This window comes from Mustela nigripes, chromosome 7 (assembly GCF_022355385.1).
Source record: "Mustela nigripes isolate SB6536 chromosome 7, MUSNIG.SB6536, whole genome shotgun sequence".
In the NCBI taxonomy this organism is placed as follows: Eukaryota; Metazoa; Chordata; class Mammalia; order Carnivora; family Mustelidae; genus Mustela; species Mustela nigripes.
The window spans coordinates 50,141,297-50,159,349 of NC_081563.1; the positions used below are offsets into that span (position 1 = coordinate 50,141,297).

General features: G+C 51.5%; 1 protein-coding gene across 2 annotated transcripts in view; it reads right to left on the minus strand.

The window, feature by feature from the left end:
• The window catches only part of TET3 (tet methylcytosine dioxygenase 3), a 94,744-nt gene that overhangs the window by 39,897 nt on the left and 36,794 nt on the right, over nt 1–18,053 (minus strand). For both annotated transcript variants that reach the window (XM_059405815.1, XM_059405816.1), the window contains exon 3: nt 3,109–5,242. In XM_059405815.1, the coding sequence (XP_059261798.1) occupies nt 3,109–5,242 (2,134 nt within the window). The remainder of the gene's footprint in view (nt 1–3,108; nt 5,243–18,053) is intronic.

Consider the following 18,053-nt stretch of genomic DNA (forward strand, 5'->3'; position numbering starts at 1 on the left):
CCATGACCCAAGCCGAAGGCAGAGGCTTTAACCCACTGAGCCACCCAAGTACCCCTCAACTAAATTTCCATCACAGTACGGTGTGCTGGTTAAGAGTCCCACTGCCTAGATTCAAATCTTGCCTCTACCGTGTGCTAGACATGGGACCTGGGTAAACTACTCAATCTAAGTTTGCTTCCTTCCTCATTACGATGGCACTACTGACAGGACGCCCCCCAAACAGGTGTTATGAGGATTAAATGAGTTAAGTGTAGAGTACTTGGCACAGTGCCTGGAAACACAGAGCAGGTGTTTCATAAATATTATTATTACTACTATTACAATTCTTCTTCTTCTCAATAGCTCCCCAACCAGTCTTCTACTGCAAGGTCATCACCCTTCACCGATCTGTCTTCCAGGCTATTTCCAGGATACGCTTTCAAAACAATTCTTGATTATAAAATACATATTTCATTACAGAAAGCTCAGAAAACATATAAAAGTCACCCACTGACCACAGAGACAGCCACTTTTGATGTATTTCTTTCCAGGGTTTTCCTTCCTTTCCTTCCTCCCTCCTTTCCTTCCTTCCCTTTTTTAACATAGGTGGGATGATCATTTAGGTACTGCTTATGTCTACTGGCTCCCACCAAGCATGTCCCCATAAGCTAACATTTAACAACACGAGCTAGGCTCGGTTCGGGCTCTCTGCTCAGGGCTGCATACAGAGAAACACAAACTGGAACACTAAAGGATTGGCCATGGCAGGTGCTGCCCACCGACCTGCCCTTCCCCGGCGGAGAGGCAATGGTGGCCCGCATCGCTGCTGCCAGGTTTGTGGGATGCTGACCTTCTCCTGCCCAATCCTCTGCCCACTAGCTTCGAGCTGACACCCATCCTCTGTAGGGGAGCAAGGGTCCGGGAGCACCCCCGTGTCGCTGGCCCTCCATGCCACCTGCCAGCTCCTGCTGCCCCGAAGGTGGGGCTCACACGTTCCTGGGGCTGCAGCGGCTGTCCTCTCGCCTCTCCCCGGCTGGGTTCACTGCCTGTTTCAAACCCCAGTTCGGAACAAGAAAACATCACCCTCAGTAATGGCAACCAAGCCTGTGGGTTCAGAGCACTCCTACCGTCCAGCCACACCCGTGCGACCCCATGGGCACCTGGCAGACACCTGCTAAAGGGGCGACTGAGTATCTTGTGGTTTCAGTGGTTGCCTCAAGCACACGACAAAATCCTTCAGAGACAAACCATGTCTCCTAACTTTGATCCTTCACAGTAGTTAATACAGAGTTAGTCATCAATTAATGATTGATGAATAAAGTCATAGCCAACACTGGGCTTCCTTTTTAATACATGTGTTTTCACTTCTTTCTCTTGCCTTACTGCGCTCGATATACCCTGTGACGGCTAACACCCAGAGGGCTCGCTTCGTGCCAGACACCGTCTAAGTGCTGTGTACATATTAGCTAATCTAATCCTTCCAACAGCCCTGGCAAGGGGATGTTATCATCATTTTCATTTTAGGCACGAGGAAGTGATGGAATTAGAATTCAAATTTTAAAAACTAGTTTGATCAAACATCATATCCAAATAAATGAATTCAATACCTGAAATATTTGGCAAGGACCAGCTATGGCCTACGCACTATGTAAGGTCATGTCTTACACTGCAGGGGGAGGAATTTCTAACAACAAACTAAACACAGGGCAGAGCTGGCGGATACGCACCAAGGCAAAGAGAGAAGAGGGCAAAGGGAAGGGCCCAATTCCCATGATCAGAACAAGCTTCTCCGAAACGCTGAGAAATAAGGAGGCCCTCAAAGTCATCTCATTATGAAGACCCAGGAACGAACAGGGTTAGCCCTCTAAGGGAACCACAATCCCAGAACACATCTGAGAGCATCTGGCAGGACCCTGCACTTCTGTTCACCCCCAGACAGAAACCCTGGGGCCAACATCTCCTTGTCCCCGAAGTGAGTCCTTGTCAGGAGTACAGGAGTCTGGGGTAGCTGGAGTGGGCTGGGCAGCCCAGCTCCTCCTTACTGACAAGGACACAGCACCCCAACAAATCACACCATTGCCCCGATATTAATTTATTTTGACAAGCAGAGAATACAGACCTGGTTTGTACCTCCTAAAATCGCAAGCATTTCGACACACTCCTCACTAGCATCGATGTGCTTTTCCGGCAACACCTGAAAACACATCTTCTAAGGAACGCACCATACACAGCAGAGAGCCATAGCCCTAGAGGAGACCTGGAGCTTCCCAGTGCATCCGTGCCTGCCTAAGACAGAAGCCCCCGGGGAGCAGTCGTCGCAGCCTTGGCCCTGATTACTTATGGAAGGGCAGGGCTCCTCAGCGCTTTTACCCGAACCATAGCCTCAGCCACAGCCTGGATGCCAACTGCATCCAAACCCACGACTCAGAGATCCAGGCTCTCGGCCTGCTCTGGGGAACCAGCACCACCCAGGAAGAACCCCCAGGCCGTCCGTACCGCACATGCCCTCCCCCATGAGAGGCCCCCTGTCTGCCCACTCTCTCCATTAGGCCTGCTTTCCTCCTTGCCTGGTTCATGACACCATTCTTACAGGTTTCAGAAGAGTTTTTTGGAAGCACAAAGTGACAGATAATTCCTTGCTTTACAACCCTCAGAAGCTCGCTTATACCTACAAGATCAAGTCAAACTGCTGACCTTAGCTTGCCAGGCCCCTGTCAGATTTGGTCCCATGCTGTCGCCCAGGCCACCTCTGGTTCAGATCCACATGTACTCCACCCCTCCTGCTCCTGCCGGACCCAGAGCCATCCTAATAAGCCTCTCCCTCTCACAGTCACCCAGCTCAGGCCTCAACACAAATACCATCTTGTACAGAAAGCCCTCCAGGATGCCTCTGCCTCCCTCTGTGCACAAAGCACCTGCGCTCGCCTCCGCTAACATGCTACCTACCACAGTATCACCAGCCACTTCCTTCGCGGTCTCTTCCACTAGTCTGTGCGCTCTTTTCAGTGTCCCCAGGCACAAGTGGCAGGGGGTTGGTCAGCACACAGCAAATGTTTGCCACGTGACAGACAGAGCCTAGACACCCAAGCCCACCAGGCCTCTCCTGTCCCTGACACCCAATGGACTTACCAACACAGTCGCAGGTGGGGAACTCGGCCTGGGCTCTCTTTGCAGGTGTGTCCAGCAGACTCTTGGTGGGTGTGTCCAGGTACTTAAGAGGTGACTCCAGGAAGCCACTGAGGGTGGGTGTGAGGGGGTTCTCGGCCTTGGTGGGTGTGGCCTCCTGGCCTCCCTCCTCCGAATGGAAGCAGGTCGTTGAGAGCACAGTCACAGCCCCCGAAGACTCAATCTTGATTTGCTTGGGGGAGCGGGTAGAAAAAGGGCTCTCGGGGGCTGGGAGACATGTTGACTGGTTCTCGGCGTCCTGAATGGGCACAGATGGGGGGCCAGGAAGCCCAAAGCTATCCCCAAATTCAGCTTCAAACTGCCGGATGAGCTCTTCCAGCTTGTCATCAGCAGGGGGAAGAGGGCCGGCAGAGCCCGGCTGCAGGGTCGCCATGGGGCTAGGGGATCTCATTTCCTGAGTAGGGGGCAGCAGGCTGTCCCCAGAGGGACTAGGTGCAAATAGCGCAAGAGAAGGTTCTGGGGGCGGGGGGGCAGCAGAGCCCTGGGAAGTGGGGACAGGGGCCGGTGGCTGTGCCTGCACATCCTCAGAGGCCGGGGGCCTCAGCCCTTCCAGGACGATTTGCCGCAGTGGCGGGAATAGAGGCTGCGCTTCCCGCGGCCTGGACTTCTTGATCTGAATGGGCTTCCGGACACTGGGCTTGATCCCAGGGGCCGCCTTCTCGGTTCCCGGGGGACCTCCAGCTGGTGCCAGCGGCTTCTTCTTCTTCTCCTTGGGTGGTCTGTCCAGAGGCCGTGGGGCAGGTGAGCTTGCTGGGGCCCACCAGCCTGGAGCAGGAGGCTCGGCGGGCGGGGCGAAGGGGTCATCATGGGCCTGGTCCAGGAAGAGACTGCGCTTATGGTGAAGGTGCTGCTGCAGGGCGGTCTGGGCCTTCTGGTGGGTGTCAGGCTCTGCAGAGGGTGCCGGAGCCTCCCTCTGGAGCATGGGGGATGGGGATGGGGCTGGGGAGGAAGAGGGCACCTCCACCTTGACCTTGGGCTTGGAGGGCAGGGCCTCGGGCCGCTTGAATACTGACTGGATGTAATCACTGGCGCTGCCCAGCAGCTGCTCCAGTTCGGCCATGGGGTCAGGACTCGGGCGGGGCAGGGGCCAAGAGCTCCTCGGAGTTGCTGGTGGGGTGTCGGTGCCCCAGGCTTCAGGAAACTCGGGTCTAGGAGTTGCTGGAGGGAAGGCGGGGCTGTCAGGTGCGAAGGGTGCATGCTCTTCAGCAGGGACCACAGGCCACGAGGGGGCCCGGAGGTAGGACTGGGGGGACCGGAAAGGGGCAGGAGGGGACAAGGCCTCAGGGAGGGGGCAGGAAGCCTGGGAGGTGGAGTGGGAAGGCTGAGGGAGGGCAGAGGAGAGCTGGGTGAGGGCCTCGATGGCAATGGCCGTCTGCAGGCTGATGTTCTTCTCCTTGGCGATGCTCAGGGCACTTTGGGACAGGGGAAGGCCCTCGGGGGGAGGTATGTGGGGGACCTCGGAGCTGAGCACCGGCCTGGGGCTTGGCGCTGGGAGGCCAGCCTCAGCAGAAGGCAGAGTCCCTGGGAGCCCGGGCCGCCCCTCCGCGCCGTCCACAACCACAGACTTGATCTTCCCCTCCAGCCACTCGAGGTAGTCCGGGCACTCCGGGCCGTCGCAGTTGCAGCTGGGCGGCTTCATGCCGTGCCGCGCGAGGGCCAGGGCCGCCTGCAGCGTGTCCAGGTCTTCGCTGCCAGCAGAGCAGCCCTCAGGCCCCGACCGGGCTCCCCTGCTGTTGTTCCCAGCCTCGCGATTCATCTCACGGTTGAAGGTTTCATAGAGCCGGGTGCTAAGGGCCCCATAAGAGGATACCGCTTCGGCCACAGCCGAAAAGGCCACCAGATCGTGGGCATCTTCCAGGCGAGCAGTGTGAGCTGGGCCCGGGGCACCGTCCCAGTCGGGCTTCTGGTCTACTCGCCAAGGACCCCCAGCCCCTAGCAGACTGGGTCCGGCGGGTTCTCTAGCACCATTGACCGGCGCCCCTGAGGCGCTTAGCTGCCGTGAGTCCCCATGGTACACTGGCCCTGAGTCCATCTGACCTGGAACAGGTCCATCAACTGGGCTGAGCTCTGAGCCTGTCTGGAGAAAGAAAGAGAGAAAAAAGGGAAAAAGATGAGCCATAATATTAGAAAATCACTGTCCTGCTTCACACCACTCAGAGGCATACCTAAACCCCATGTTTCTTGCGAACTCTGCCCCTGAACTCATCTTTGTCTTCGTGTCTCCTTGCCCAGCCAGCCGCACCAACAGAAACGGAAGGCAGATCTTTAAGAGGTCCTAACCCAGAATTCTGCTCCTTTTAGAGCTTAAGATTGATGGTATAGACGAGGCTCCCCAGACACCAAACATTTATTCAGGACTCACAAAAAGACCTCTAACTTCCAGGGACCAAAGTGACCCCGGGGCCATGCCGACTTCGGTGTTTGTCAGGAGAACGCTAACCAAACACCCCAAGAAGCCACAGGCCATAAATGTGTGGGGTGTGTGTGTACAGGGAGGGGGCGAGCAGTTCTGAGGAACAAATGCAGCCTGGACCAGAGGTCAGCCAGAGCTTTTCAGTGGGAAGGAACCCACAGTTTTTTGCTTTGCCTGTTCCTGTCTGCACTTAAGCCCTGGCCGAGCTCCGAGAGCTGGTGACAAGATGACATTCCCACTCCCAGTCCCAGGCAGGCCGGAGGGAAACACTGATCGGACACCACGTGCGGCAGGCAGCCCCCTGCCAAGCCAGGCACGCCAGTGACAAGCAAGCCGCTGGTCGGCCCGAGATCCAGGCCTCTTCCCAAGCCCACGAACCGCCACTATGCACTTGATGTCCAATAAAACACACAGACGGGGGAGGGCATGAAAAAGGAGGAGCCAGGGGTCCAGCCCAGCAAGTTAAAAGCTAATACAAAGATGGGAAATTCAGTTTGCAGAATTCGTCCCTCTAGAAAGGAAAGCTCTTCCCCACAGTAGAAAGCAGGGCCAATAGATTGGGAAAGTCATCAGTGAATGCTACAACTAGCAGGTGAAAGCTTGATGGGGCTCAGGATATATACGTGGTCTCAAGACAGTTCCACAAAAACCACCGAGTTAACTGTAAAGAGAAATCTGGCAGACGCCACCTTAACCAAACGATCAGAGTTCTCATCATCACCACCAGTACTGCGACCAACCTACATCCTGAGAGTCTTGATGTGATACACTGAGAAGGACACAACAGCACTCACACAGAACTCCAGCCAAAACACACAACCCACCTCCCATTGTGAGGAAACATCAGATAAAGCCAAACTGGAAGGCACGCTAGAAAGCACCTGAATTGTTGTCTTCAAAAATTTCAAAGACAAGAAAGACAAACATCTCCACAAACATCTTCAGCTTACTGACGAGACAAGACAGAGAAAGGCACGCTCATGAGTTAGATCACAGACTGGGGAAAAGAGCTAGAAGGCACACCGACAGGACATCTGATGCAACTGGAATATGGACATGGATAAGATCACACTGCATCTGTCTCAGTCTTCTTGGCTTGAATCATTTTACTCTGATTATGTAAAAGAATGTCTTTGTCCTTAAGGGACACACGCGCGTGTGCACACGCACACACAGACACACACACATAGAAGTATTCAGGGCAAAGGAACGTAGTATCTCTAACTTAATCTCAAGTGGTTCAGAAAAATGTGATATGCATATAAAAATATACACACATAGAGAGAATGATAAAGCAAATAAAGCAAAATGTAAATAATTTTACTATGTTGGAGTCCCAGGTACTCTTCTTGCAACTTTTCTGTAAGTCGTAACATCAAGCGGATTAAACAGATGGTTATGTCGCTACTAGTCCCCAGACTGGGCAAGGTGGCCATCACACATGGGCTCCAAAGCAGCGGTGGGAAGGTGGGCTTTGGGATCAGCCCCGTGGGAGGGGAGCAGAGACCCCAGCCTGGGGTTCCCACCTCATCCTCATCACTGCCCAACTCTGGCCCTAAAGGACCCTTATGCTTTTCCAAGTTTTGCACGTGCGGGGCTCACTGCCTGGAATGCCCTTCCCAGCCTCTGTGGGACCACCTTGGCTTATCCTTGAAGCACCAGCTCAGAGGAACCTCCTCCCTGACTTGGCCAGCAGACCCCAGACTGCCCTGTGGCTCCCGCCCCCTGGTCTCCCATGGCATCCCGTCCCCTGGGCTCCCGCAGCACCCCGTACAGGCCTTAGCAGCACTTTTCACTGGCCCCTGCTATCATTCCAGCAGCTGCCTCCCCGACCCGATTTGAGCTCCTTCAAGACAAGGTCCGCATCTTAGCTGCTTCTGTGCCTGCTGCCCACAGCTGCCACTCATACTCTCTCCAGGGGTGAAAGGGCTCCCGTGCCCCCAGGCACAAATGCCACCTTTCCCTGACCGTCTCTCCCAACCTGGAACTAGGAACGAGACCTTCCCTCTAGGAATGTGGCTGATCACCTAGTCGTCCCCTCCTTCCTTCTCAGAAACCTAAAACTACCATGACGATAAAGGCAATGAAGTCTGAAGTGGCCGAATTTTACCTGCTTGTGTGTAAAAGATAGCAGGAGCACACATAACCCTGAAGGAACTTGAGGGGGGTAGCATGGACTTACAGAAACAGTGTCAGGAAGACTGATGCTGAGGGAGCTGAGGCTTCCCCAAAATGGTCAAGACAACTAAAAGGATTTAAAAAGTTATTTTTGGTTTGTGAACAAGAACGAGGAAGGGCTAGGCTGGCACTCGGGCCTCTGACTTCCCTGGGAAAGAAAATGCTCTTTCGGCCAAAAAGAGAAGGAAGGGAAGAGTGGACAAAGAACTGAGGGAAGGGAAGTCAGGACGGGCGGGGGTTTTTTTTTTTTTTTAAGATTTTATTTATGTATCAGAGAGAGTGAGAGCGAGCACAGGCAGACAGAATGGCAGGCAGAGGCAGAGGGAGAAGCAGGCTCCCTGCCGAGCAAGGAGCCCGATGTGGGACTCAATCCCAGAATGCTGGGATCATGACCTGAGCCGAAGGCAGCTGCTTAACCAACTGAGCCACCCAGGCGTCCCTGGGGGGATTTTTTAAGAAATGCTACATTCCAGCTTCTCGACCAGAGGATTCCACTATAATACATTCCTCAACACGGGCTGGGGATCCTGAAGGAAAGACACCGTCAGGAGAAGGGGCCATCGGCAAGAAGAGAGCAAGCATCGTTCCAGACTCTGGTGCCCGGAGCAAGACCTGCCCCAGGAGGGTTCCTGAGAGGGTAACTGGGGGAACCACAAGGAGCCAGGTTCAACAAACGCCATCAACCCATCAACACCCAAGGAACCTTACTGTTTTGTGTCGTAGGGTCACTGGACCAGGAGACAGGGAGACATTGTATCTGACAGATCACAAACTCAAGGGCTATTGGCCAAATCAGCCACAGACCTGGTTTGTTTAGCCTACACAGCGTTAGATTGTTTCTCTTGTCAATATTAAAATGTCAAATTTGGGGCGCCAGGGTGGCTCGGTGGGTTAAAGCCTTGCCTTTGGCTCGGGTCATGATCCCAGCATTCTGGGATCGAGCACCGCGTCGGGCTTTCTGCTCAGCGGGAAGCCTGCTTCCTCTTCTCTCTCTCTCTGCCTGCCTCTCTGCCTACTTGTGATCTCTGTCTGTCAAATAAATAAATAAAATCTTAAAAATAAATAAATAAATAAATAAATAAAATGTCAAATTTGACGTGAAACTCAGATCGTCTTGAAGGTCTGCATCTCCACCTAGCAGACAAGCCATGGCTTCTGCTCTGGTCACCCCCGGCCTCACAGTTCCATGCTGCTTTCTTGACACCAAGGCCAGGGGTCAGAGATTATTTGAATTGCCTGTATTAGTTATCACTTCAGTTGTGTTACTTGCCAAGCCTTTGCACACATTTGCGCTTGCGACTTGGGCTATAGACGTTTAAGTCTACTAAGGCCTGCTGTGATCTCCTCGAGGGCCAGCAGTAGAGAACGACAGGCCGGACAGGCTGGCTCGCCACAGGCGGAATAACCATGCTCAAACTCAACTGGGGTAGCAACTTGGGTGGGGGGGCAGGGGAAGGTCTCTAGTGGTCTGCCACGGGGCTCTGTCCTCAGCTAGTCTTTCCTCTCTCCTGATACACGCAACAGGAGGATGTGGCAGCTTCAAAGGGTCCTATAACCCAGGGTTTTCCCCCACTTCTTTAGTACAGTCTGCAATAACAAATACATCCTGTAACGTGATCCATTACATGCTTAAACATATGACAAGGTGGCAAAATACTATTTCTCCTTACTAGATACACAAATCCCTCCCTCCATTTCTTGTAACTGCAACCTTGTAAGGCGATTTCACAGCCCACTAAAGAGTCCCAAGCCATTGCTGGACACACACGCAGGCATGACCTGATTGAAGAGGACCACAGCACAGGCAGTGATGGCCCCACTCTGCCCAGACAGTCCGTGAGGGGACACAGAGCAAGCTAGACAGTGCAAAAGTATAGAGGTACGGGTCCCTTTAGGTTCTGAAGACAAAACTCGTAAAAGTCTTTACACATCTGAAGTCTGTCAGGCACAGAATTAGACTCGTTTCAAGTGACTCTGAGGGATGGAATTAGAAAACGAGTAAATCTTTAGAGAGGTGAACGTAGGCTCAATTTAGGGAAGACTGTGAACACTCAGAGATGCTGACGCATTGGCCCACATCCCCCTAACAAGCAGGAGGCAGCAAGTTCTTATCAATGGAGACTGAGAAGGGGACAAGGTGGGTTATCAGGTGATTAGTGGCAATGCCAGACGATGGAGGCTAGTTGAGAAAGGCCCTTTCAAATGCCCCAGCTCTAAAACTCTCCACAATGTCTCCTTCCCACTCCAAAGATCTTCCCCAATGTTTGCTTTTTGTCTGGACTTCTCAGCTGACGTCCAGCTAGCTCCAACCCTGGGGACATGTTACAAGCCCACTGAGAGGCAGCTTGTCTCAAACAGAATGTAACTCCCCTCCCCACCTGCAACAGTTTCCTATTCTGGACAGTGTTCTTACACTCGCCAATGTTCCTGACCCCAGCATCACCTGTGCTCTTCCAATGTGCCTCATCACCAGACCCCAGACAATTCTTAAACAAGAACACCTCTCTGTTCTATCTCCTCCCCCTCCATGCTTGCTCCCTAATTTGAGCCTTGCTGTGTATGCACGCTTTCTATCAATCTGCCACCGGCTCCTTTAAGCAACTCCATGTGCCCCCCTCGGCCCCAGCCCACTGATTATCTCTGTTGATGATGCCTCACCTTCCCTCAAGGCTCCCAGCACCGCTTCATAACTCCTCCTCCCACTCCACCTTTGCTCACCCTCCAGAATTTGAGAATGTCATGTGTATGCACAAAGTGCTTGGGGCGTGTAGCCATTATATTTTCCAAAATGGCCATTATATCCCTCCATCCCAAATGTACTTCTCCTACGGAGAGGTGGGAATCTATATGCTCCCTCCTCGTGAATTTGGCTGGGCTTGTGGCAGCGGTGGAAATGACCCTACATGGCTTTTACAGCTGGACTGCAAAAGGCAACACAGCTTCTGCCTGATTCTCTGGGGACACACACTCTTGGGGCTCAGCCACCATGGGGTGAGGGAGCCCAGACCACATACAAAAGGCACATGCAGGTGTCTGAGTGGACATTCCCAGCAGAAGTCCCAGCCAACAGCTGCCATCACCTGCCAAACGTGTGCGGGAAGGCGCCCTTCAAGGATTCAAGCCCAGGGGTCGAGTTACCTCCAGGTTTTGAGCCTCCCCAGCCAACGCCCTAAACGTCAAGGACCAGAGATAAGCTTCCCCTGCATGTCTGTCCTGACTTCTGAATCCAAAGTCTCCAAGAGCATAATAAAATCACTGCTTTATGCCACTAAATTTTGGGGTGGCATAAAGAACAGACTATTCCAGGAACACCAAGACGTTAATGAGTGAAAAGAGAGACTATAAACAAATACTATAAAGCCTGTCAGTGCTGTAAAAGCTGTCTACACGGAGGGCACAGGCCAAGTGCACATGTGTATCAAGAATGATCTCACCTGGGGCCCCTGGGGGGCTCAGTGGGTTAAGCCTCTGCCTTTGGCTCAGGTCATGATCTCAGGGTCCTGGGATTGAGCCCTGCATCGCTTCGGGCTCTCTGCTCAGCAGGGAGCCTGCTTCTCCCCCTCTCTCTCTACCTGCCTCTCTGCCTACTTATGATCTCTCTCTCTGTTAAATAAATATAATAAAATCTTTTAAAAAAATTTTTTTAAATTAAAAAAAAAAAAGAAGGATCTCACTTTGGGGTGCCTGGTGTTGGACGTAGTTTACTTAAAAAAAAAAAAAAAAAAAGGATCTCACTTCAAAGTAACCTTTGATGAAGCTGGAAAGCTGGACAGGTATTTGGGAGGGGGGAGAGGTGGAGGAATTCCAGATGGAGGGAGGAGCAGATGCAAAGGCACACAATCCTGGGGTGGGGTGGGGGGCAGGGAAAGATAACTGCCGAGCACGAGCACGGAGAGGACAGGTGTGTGGCTCACAGTGTGAACAAAACAGAGCAGATGTACATTTTAGGAGGGGCAATCCGGTGACCCTGTAGAATTCAGACTGCAGACTGCAAGGTTGGTGGCCTAAAGACCAGTTGGGACACTGAGGTCCCAATCAGTGATAAGGGCCTGCAAGAGCAGAGAGGTGAGACTGGGCCATGCTTACGGGAGCGGATGACTCAGTGCAGGGGCTGAGCCAGGAAACAGAATCAATCGCCTCCCGATAGAGCCCTACCTCACCAGACCTGCTGACCACAGGGTCTGAGCCAGATCCTACGGTCCCCACACACAGCCTCCGTCTGGCGGGGGATCTCTCTCTCTTCCTGTGAATCTGACCAACTGCACCGTAAGCACCCACACTGGAGCTTCCGCCACACCCTCAGGACGGAGCATACAGTACTCAGTATATGTCCCAAAGGACCTGCTGCTTCTTCCTCCCAGCACCTGGCTGGGACCTGTCCCTTCAGCCCCATACCTAGAGAGGAGGGCCCGTGAAATCCTGGGCAGAGCTGGAGGCTGCTTCCCTACCACAGGCCCACCACAGAGCACACCCAGCAGAGGTCTGCAAGGCAGCCAGCACCGGGAACACCTTCACCACGAGTGACTGGGGAATCTGACATCGGACCCGGGAACGGCCTGCCCCTAACCCGCCCGCCATGGGAAGGCCCAGCCAAAGTGGGTCCCTATTTACGGCCACCTTCCAGGTACAGAACCACACCCTGGCCTCACTGGGATGAACATACCCAACCTTACCCAGTCCATTCCCATCCCAGGCTGTGCCTTATCCAAGCTGGGGGTGCTCTCCCCTCAATGGGGGGCAACAGGGGCTTGTTCCTGGAAGACAGGCAGAGTAAATGCCCTTCTCAGATCCAAGCAGAGACTTAATGCCGCGCCCCGCTCTATGAAGAGTGGACGTGTGCATACATTACACCGATCCCAGAATTGCACCCTGAGGGGACTCCAGATCCTTCTCTGAGGGTCCACGAACCTCTCCTGGGATTGGTTCCTGCACCGTGCCCGCTCAGGACTCCAAGGGCCCACCCATCTCTTCTCCTACAACCAACTCCCTTCTTCCACTCCCAATCCCCCACAGCTGGTCCGCTGACATCTGCAGGTATCCAACAACAGCAGCCCACCCTCCCCACCTGAGGGGCTCCAGAGAAGTGTGGAACTCCGCCACCAAATGCCAAACATCTCATTTTGCCTATAACACAGGGAGCGGGGCCGAAAAGACAAGGGATTTTCCAAGTCCTTCCTGGCTCTCAGAGTATCAGCACACTGAAACCAAATCAGCAATCCCCTATCAAAGGGGAACAGAAGGAAGGAGGTTAAAGACTGCTATCTTGAGAGATCAAGAGTCCCTGCCGGCCATACCATCCTAGGGCCTCTAGGGAAGGGGAAGCCCAAAGAGGCACAGGGTCCAGGGGGCTGCTCCGTGGGTGGGCAGCACTTACGCACCATGTTGGAAGAAGCGTGTCTGGGAAGGTGTTTCCAGCCAGGATGGAGAAGTCTGTAGTCCGCCTCCACCAAAGGCCAGTGGCTGGGGGGCAGGGCTGGTCTTGGGTGCATCCTCTATGGAGGAATCTCCAAGAATGAATTCTTCTGGGATTCCAAGATAGTAGTGGCTGCTCCCCATCCAGCTGGCCAACAGACCCCACCCAACGCTTTCCCAACAGCCTGCGCCAGCAACTCCACTCCTCTGCCCTCCAGCAGCTGTTCAAGGAGCTGGACCTCCCAGCTCCGCCCTCTCCCCCAGTCCTAGAGGGCAGTAGCCAAATCCTTCCTACCCCCCTCCTCCAACTGATGGCCCCACCACCTCTCAGCACAGGGGCTGTGTTTACGGCACGCTCTGTCTAGAGGTGATCAATTATTCATCTCTTAAGAGGATTCTCCCCTCCTGGGATTTTACTGGGGAAAAAGAGACTTTTAGGGGAGCCCTTTCAGAGATGTGTTCATGCGCCCGCATGTGTCTGTGTGTGGGTCTGAGTGTGAGGGTGTGTATGCTGGCTAGCCCTGTCCCATGTCTACACTCTCCACACCCAAGCTCTCTGCAGACAGCAAATCCTGCAGAGTTAGGTCTAACTTTAGAGACTGTCACGTATTGGCAAAGGGTGTTCTTGCGTGAGGTGGGGGGAGATAGTGGGCTCTTGTGGTTAGTAATGTACGTATCAATAAAACACTTTAAAATCTAATTTTTTTCCTACTACAAATTGGATGCAGATGTAGCAATTCTCTCAATGCCTGGGGTGATGCTTGGGAAAAAGCTGAATTAGACCCAGTGACCTCAGGCCTAATTCCCTGAGGTCACCATATCTGGCAGAAGCACAGGGCTCTGACCATTCATGCCTTCTGATCCAACAGTAACCAATATGGTTTCAGGGAAGAAAGAAAAAGAAGAGGAACTAGGAAAAGTCTAGTAACTTTGATGAAGCACTCTTAGAGTATCAATCTAATCACTGCACACTCACTTGTCTCCTCCAATCATCACAGACTCCTATACAGTGGAGATGTACCTCCACAGATGAGGACCCTGAACACAGAGAGGCTAAGTTCACCTCACCAGCATCACACAGCAACCCAGAAGAGCACAGCAATTTTTCATCATGAAGTGTTCCTAATCTCACTTCAGGAAATGTAAACAAAATAAATAAGACAACAGAAGAAATTAAAAAGTTACATGTGCCAGAGACTTCCCCTGAAGCATTAATAGCCAAGAATTACAAATAACCTAAGTGCCCCACAGATAGGGGAATGGTTTTAAAATGTTATGTTTTAATGGTTTTAAAATGTTATGTTGGTTTTTCTTCATGAAAAGAATATGGGAATAAATACAAAAAAGTATTCAGCTTGGGATGCCTGGGTGGCTCAGTTGGTGAAGCAACTGCCTTTGGCCTAGGACATGATCCCAGAGTTGTGGGATGGACTCTGCTCAGCAGGGAGCCTGCTTCCTCCTCTCTCTCTCTGCCTGCCTCTCTGCCTACTTGTGTTCTCTGTCACACAAATAAAATCCTTAAAAATAATAAAAATAAAATAAAATAAGTACTGGTATGATGTCCATAGCATATGTTGTTGCTGCTCTTATGAATACTTGTCTCAGGCCTTTTCTTCCATGGGCAAACTTTCCTTGAAAAATAAAGCATATAAATATGCATTCTTTCATCCTAAGTGTTATTTTGTACATGTATTAACATACCTCTTTATTTTACTCATGGTACAGCAGGCTGCTAAGATATCTTGGTTAAGTGGATTCTAGCTTACTCTATTATTTTAATAACTAATTTTTGTAAAATAAACAAGATCTCGAAATTAAAAAAAAATTTTTTAGTTCATATCCTGCCTGCCCTTACCACTTACTAGTTGCGTGACCTTGCACAAGTTAACTTCTCTGTGTCTCATTTCTTTATGTGTAAATCTGGGGTTAATCATTAACCTCTCTGTGCCTCTGTTTCCTCTTCTGTATTTCTGGGGTTCATAATAGTACCTTACCTCACACGGTTGTCATGATTAAACGAATTAACATATGACGAGCACTTTCAACAGTACCAGGTACACAGGAAGGAGTGAAAACTTTAGTTTCATACCAAGTGATGGTGGGGTTTAGCAGGAATGTTTTTCTCATATACCACTGGTAGAAGCCAAAATAGAAAAACCATTCTGGAAAGGTCTGTGGTTCTTTCTTTTAATGTTAAACATACACCTACCCTACAGTCTTGCAATTCCGAAACTTTGCAAATGTGCATCAGAGATATGTACACAAATGTTTACTGTAGCATTACTCATAAAACTCAAATCCTGGAAATATTCTAAGCGCCACCAACCACGGAGTGACTATGGAATATTATATAGTAGTGCAAACAAATGAACCACAGGAGCACAAACAAATCTCAGAAACTAGACTAAGCTAAATTAAAAAAAAAAAAAGGCAAGGCTTAAAAGGCTATATATAGTCTACCAATTCAAAAAAGTTCAAACAAAAAATAAAATTAAATGTGCTATAAGAAATTTAATTAAAGGTATATAATTAAAACTTTCTTTCTTTTTTAAGCAAGGGAATGATAAACACAAAATTCAAGGGAGTGGTAACCTCTGGAGGTAATGAAAGACTACAAGGTTAGGGGAAACAACTCAGTTTTTTTCTTTAAATCTTTTTTTTAATTCAATTTTTATCTTGGGTAGGTACTTCATGTGTGCATTATCATGCTTTATCTGTTTAATGTACATAAAACACTAGGCGAAATATACATTGCAAATAATACACACAAAAAATTACAATACACGCTACTTTACCAGTAGATGTATAACTGCTTAAAATGATTTTAAAAAAAAAGGGACATTTTTATAAAAACACAGGGAAATGTCTTCAACAAAAAAAGAAACTCAAGAATGTACTCATAAATAGATGCTTTCTGAGGGGTTTTATGACAGGGGAGGCATCTGAAGTGGAGAAAAGAAACAAGATCCAAAATATTACCCAATTTAAGAATTCCATCCACAACACACACCAACAAAACACCAAAGGAAAATGTGCAGAAACGGTAACAGTGCGCATCTCGGGGTGGTACCGAATGTGAATATTACCTTGTTCATAATCTCCAGACTTTATTGTAGGTATTGTAGGCAGTAAGTCTAAGAACAGAGTATGGACAACACACCTGAAACGGCATACACTAACCTCTGAACAAAAACTAGACGGGAGCTTCCTGGAAAGGAATGTGTGGGGTGAAGTTTCTTCTTGCTATTTCTCTTGGTAGAGAGTTTGTACTTCCCATCCCCCAACACACAACACACACACACACACACACACACACACGGACAGAACAGCGAAAGTCCTACAAGATGAGCCGTAGGGGGGGGAGGGGAAGACAGGGTTTGGTTGAAGTGGGGTGCAGAGGCTGAAGTTCCCCACCCGTTAAAAGTTCTCTGCAGCTCGAAGTGCTCCCACCCCAAGTCCATGATAAAGCCCTGCAAAGTGCACCGCTGCGGAAGCCGCCTCCCTGGGCAGCAGCGCAATCCTCCCCCACCTCCCCCGAAGCGACCCCGCAGGCAGCAGGAGCTGGTGCGCGCTGGGTGGGGGCGGGGAGCCCAGGCTGGGCGCAGTCTCCTGATCTTGGGCTGAGGCGGCCAGCTCTCCCGACGCAAGCCCCTGCCTCCAGCAGCCGGTGGCGGCCCGGCCGGGGGCCAGCCGGGAGGAAATCGAGCCGACCACACCTGAGGCCTGGCGAAAGGCGCAGCAGCTGCCTCCGAAGCCGCCAGCGCACGAGAACCAGGTCAGGACGCAGAGGCCGCTCCTTGGCCAGACAGCAAGACACACACACACACACACACACACGCACGCACGCACGCACACGCGCCCCTCCAGCAGCCGCTGGGGCCATCGCCCGCGCCACGCAGTGCACGTCCAGAAGAGCCCCCAGCGGCCCCCCGCGAGGCCAGGCACTCCCACAGCTCCACCCGCCCGAATGCCAGCACCGCTCCTCACCACCCACCTCCCACCCCAAACGCGAAGCAAAGGAGAAAGCAAACGCGCAGCCACCACAGCCCGCGGAGCGCCAGCCCCGAAAAGAACAGGAGCCCCATGCACATTGTCTAAAGGGGTCCAAAGGCCTCGAAACCTCCTGTTCCCTCGGGAGGGCTGGAGGACAACGCTGAGGAGGAAAGCAGCAAATAGTTTTGGAAAGGCCGGTGGAAATCGCGGATGAAACAAGTACTCTCATGTTCAAATGCAACTCTGTAAGTCTTCCAACATCCATTTTAGTGGATGGGCAGATAAACGGAGGACAGTCAACCAACAGACTCCAACACTGGTGAGTGGCAAAAGCCAATGGAACTCGGGAGGGGAGCGTGGATGCCCATGGCCTCCCTGCTGCCAAGCTTCTCCACTTTTGGAGAATGAGCTCCCACACACCAGGGATTTCTGCCTCTCCCTTGCACCCCTGGCCGGTAAGTTTGCCCCAGGCCTTTCCTTTCTCAAGAACTCAAGAGGACTTACTCCTTTTTTCATTCAAAGAAATGAATCTTTAAGCCAGCACCCAAAAATCTGGAGGAGAAGTAATTTGTGACAGAGGGGCCTCCGGCCATCAGTCATTAAGACCTACTTCACGAAGTGAGCTAAGAACTGGAAATGGGGGAGAAATGCCAGTTAGGGAAGCCTGGTAACAGGAAATTAGGGAATGCAAACAAATCGAATACATTCTATTTGTCCTTAACTCCTAGGGAAAAAAAAATCACACAACACATCTCAGTATAAAGTCTCATTATTCACAGGCACTACAGTCTGTTAGCCCAGAGAACTGAAAGATGCCCGTAATCTAGGTTCTTGTACATGTTCATCTGAAAGTCCCATCTGCAGTGTTAGAGAAAAGGGCAGAGAAACCCTG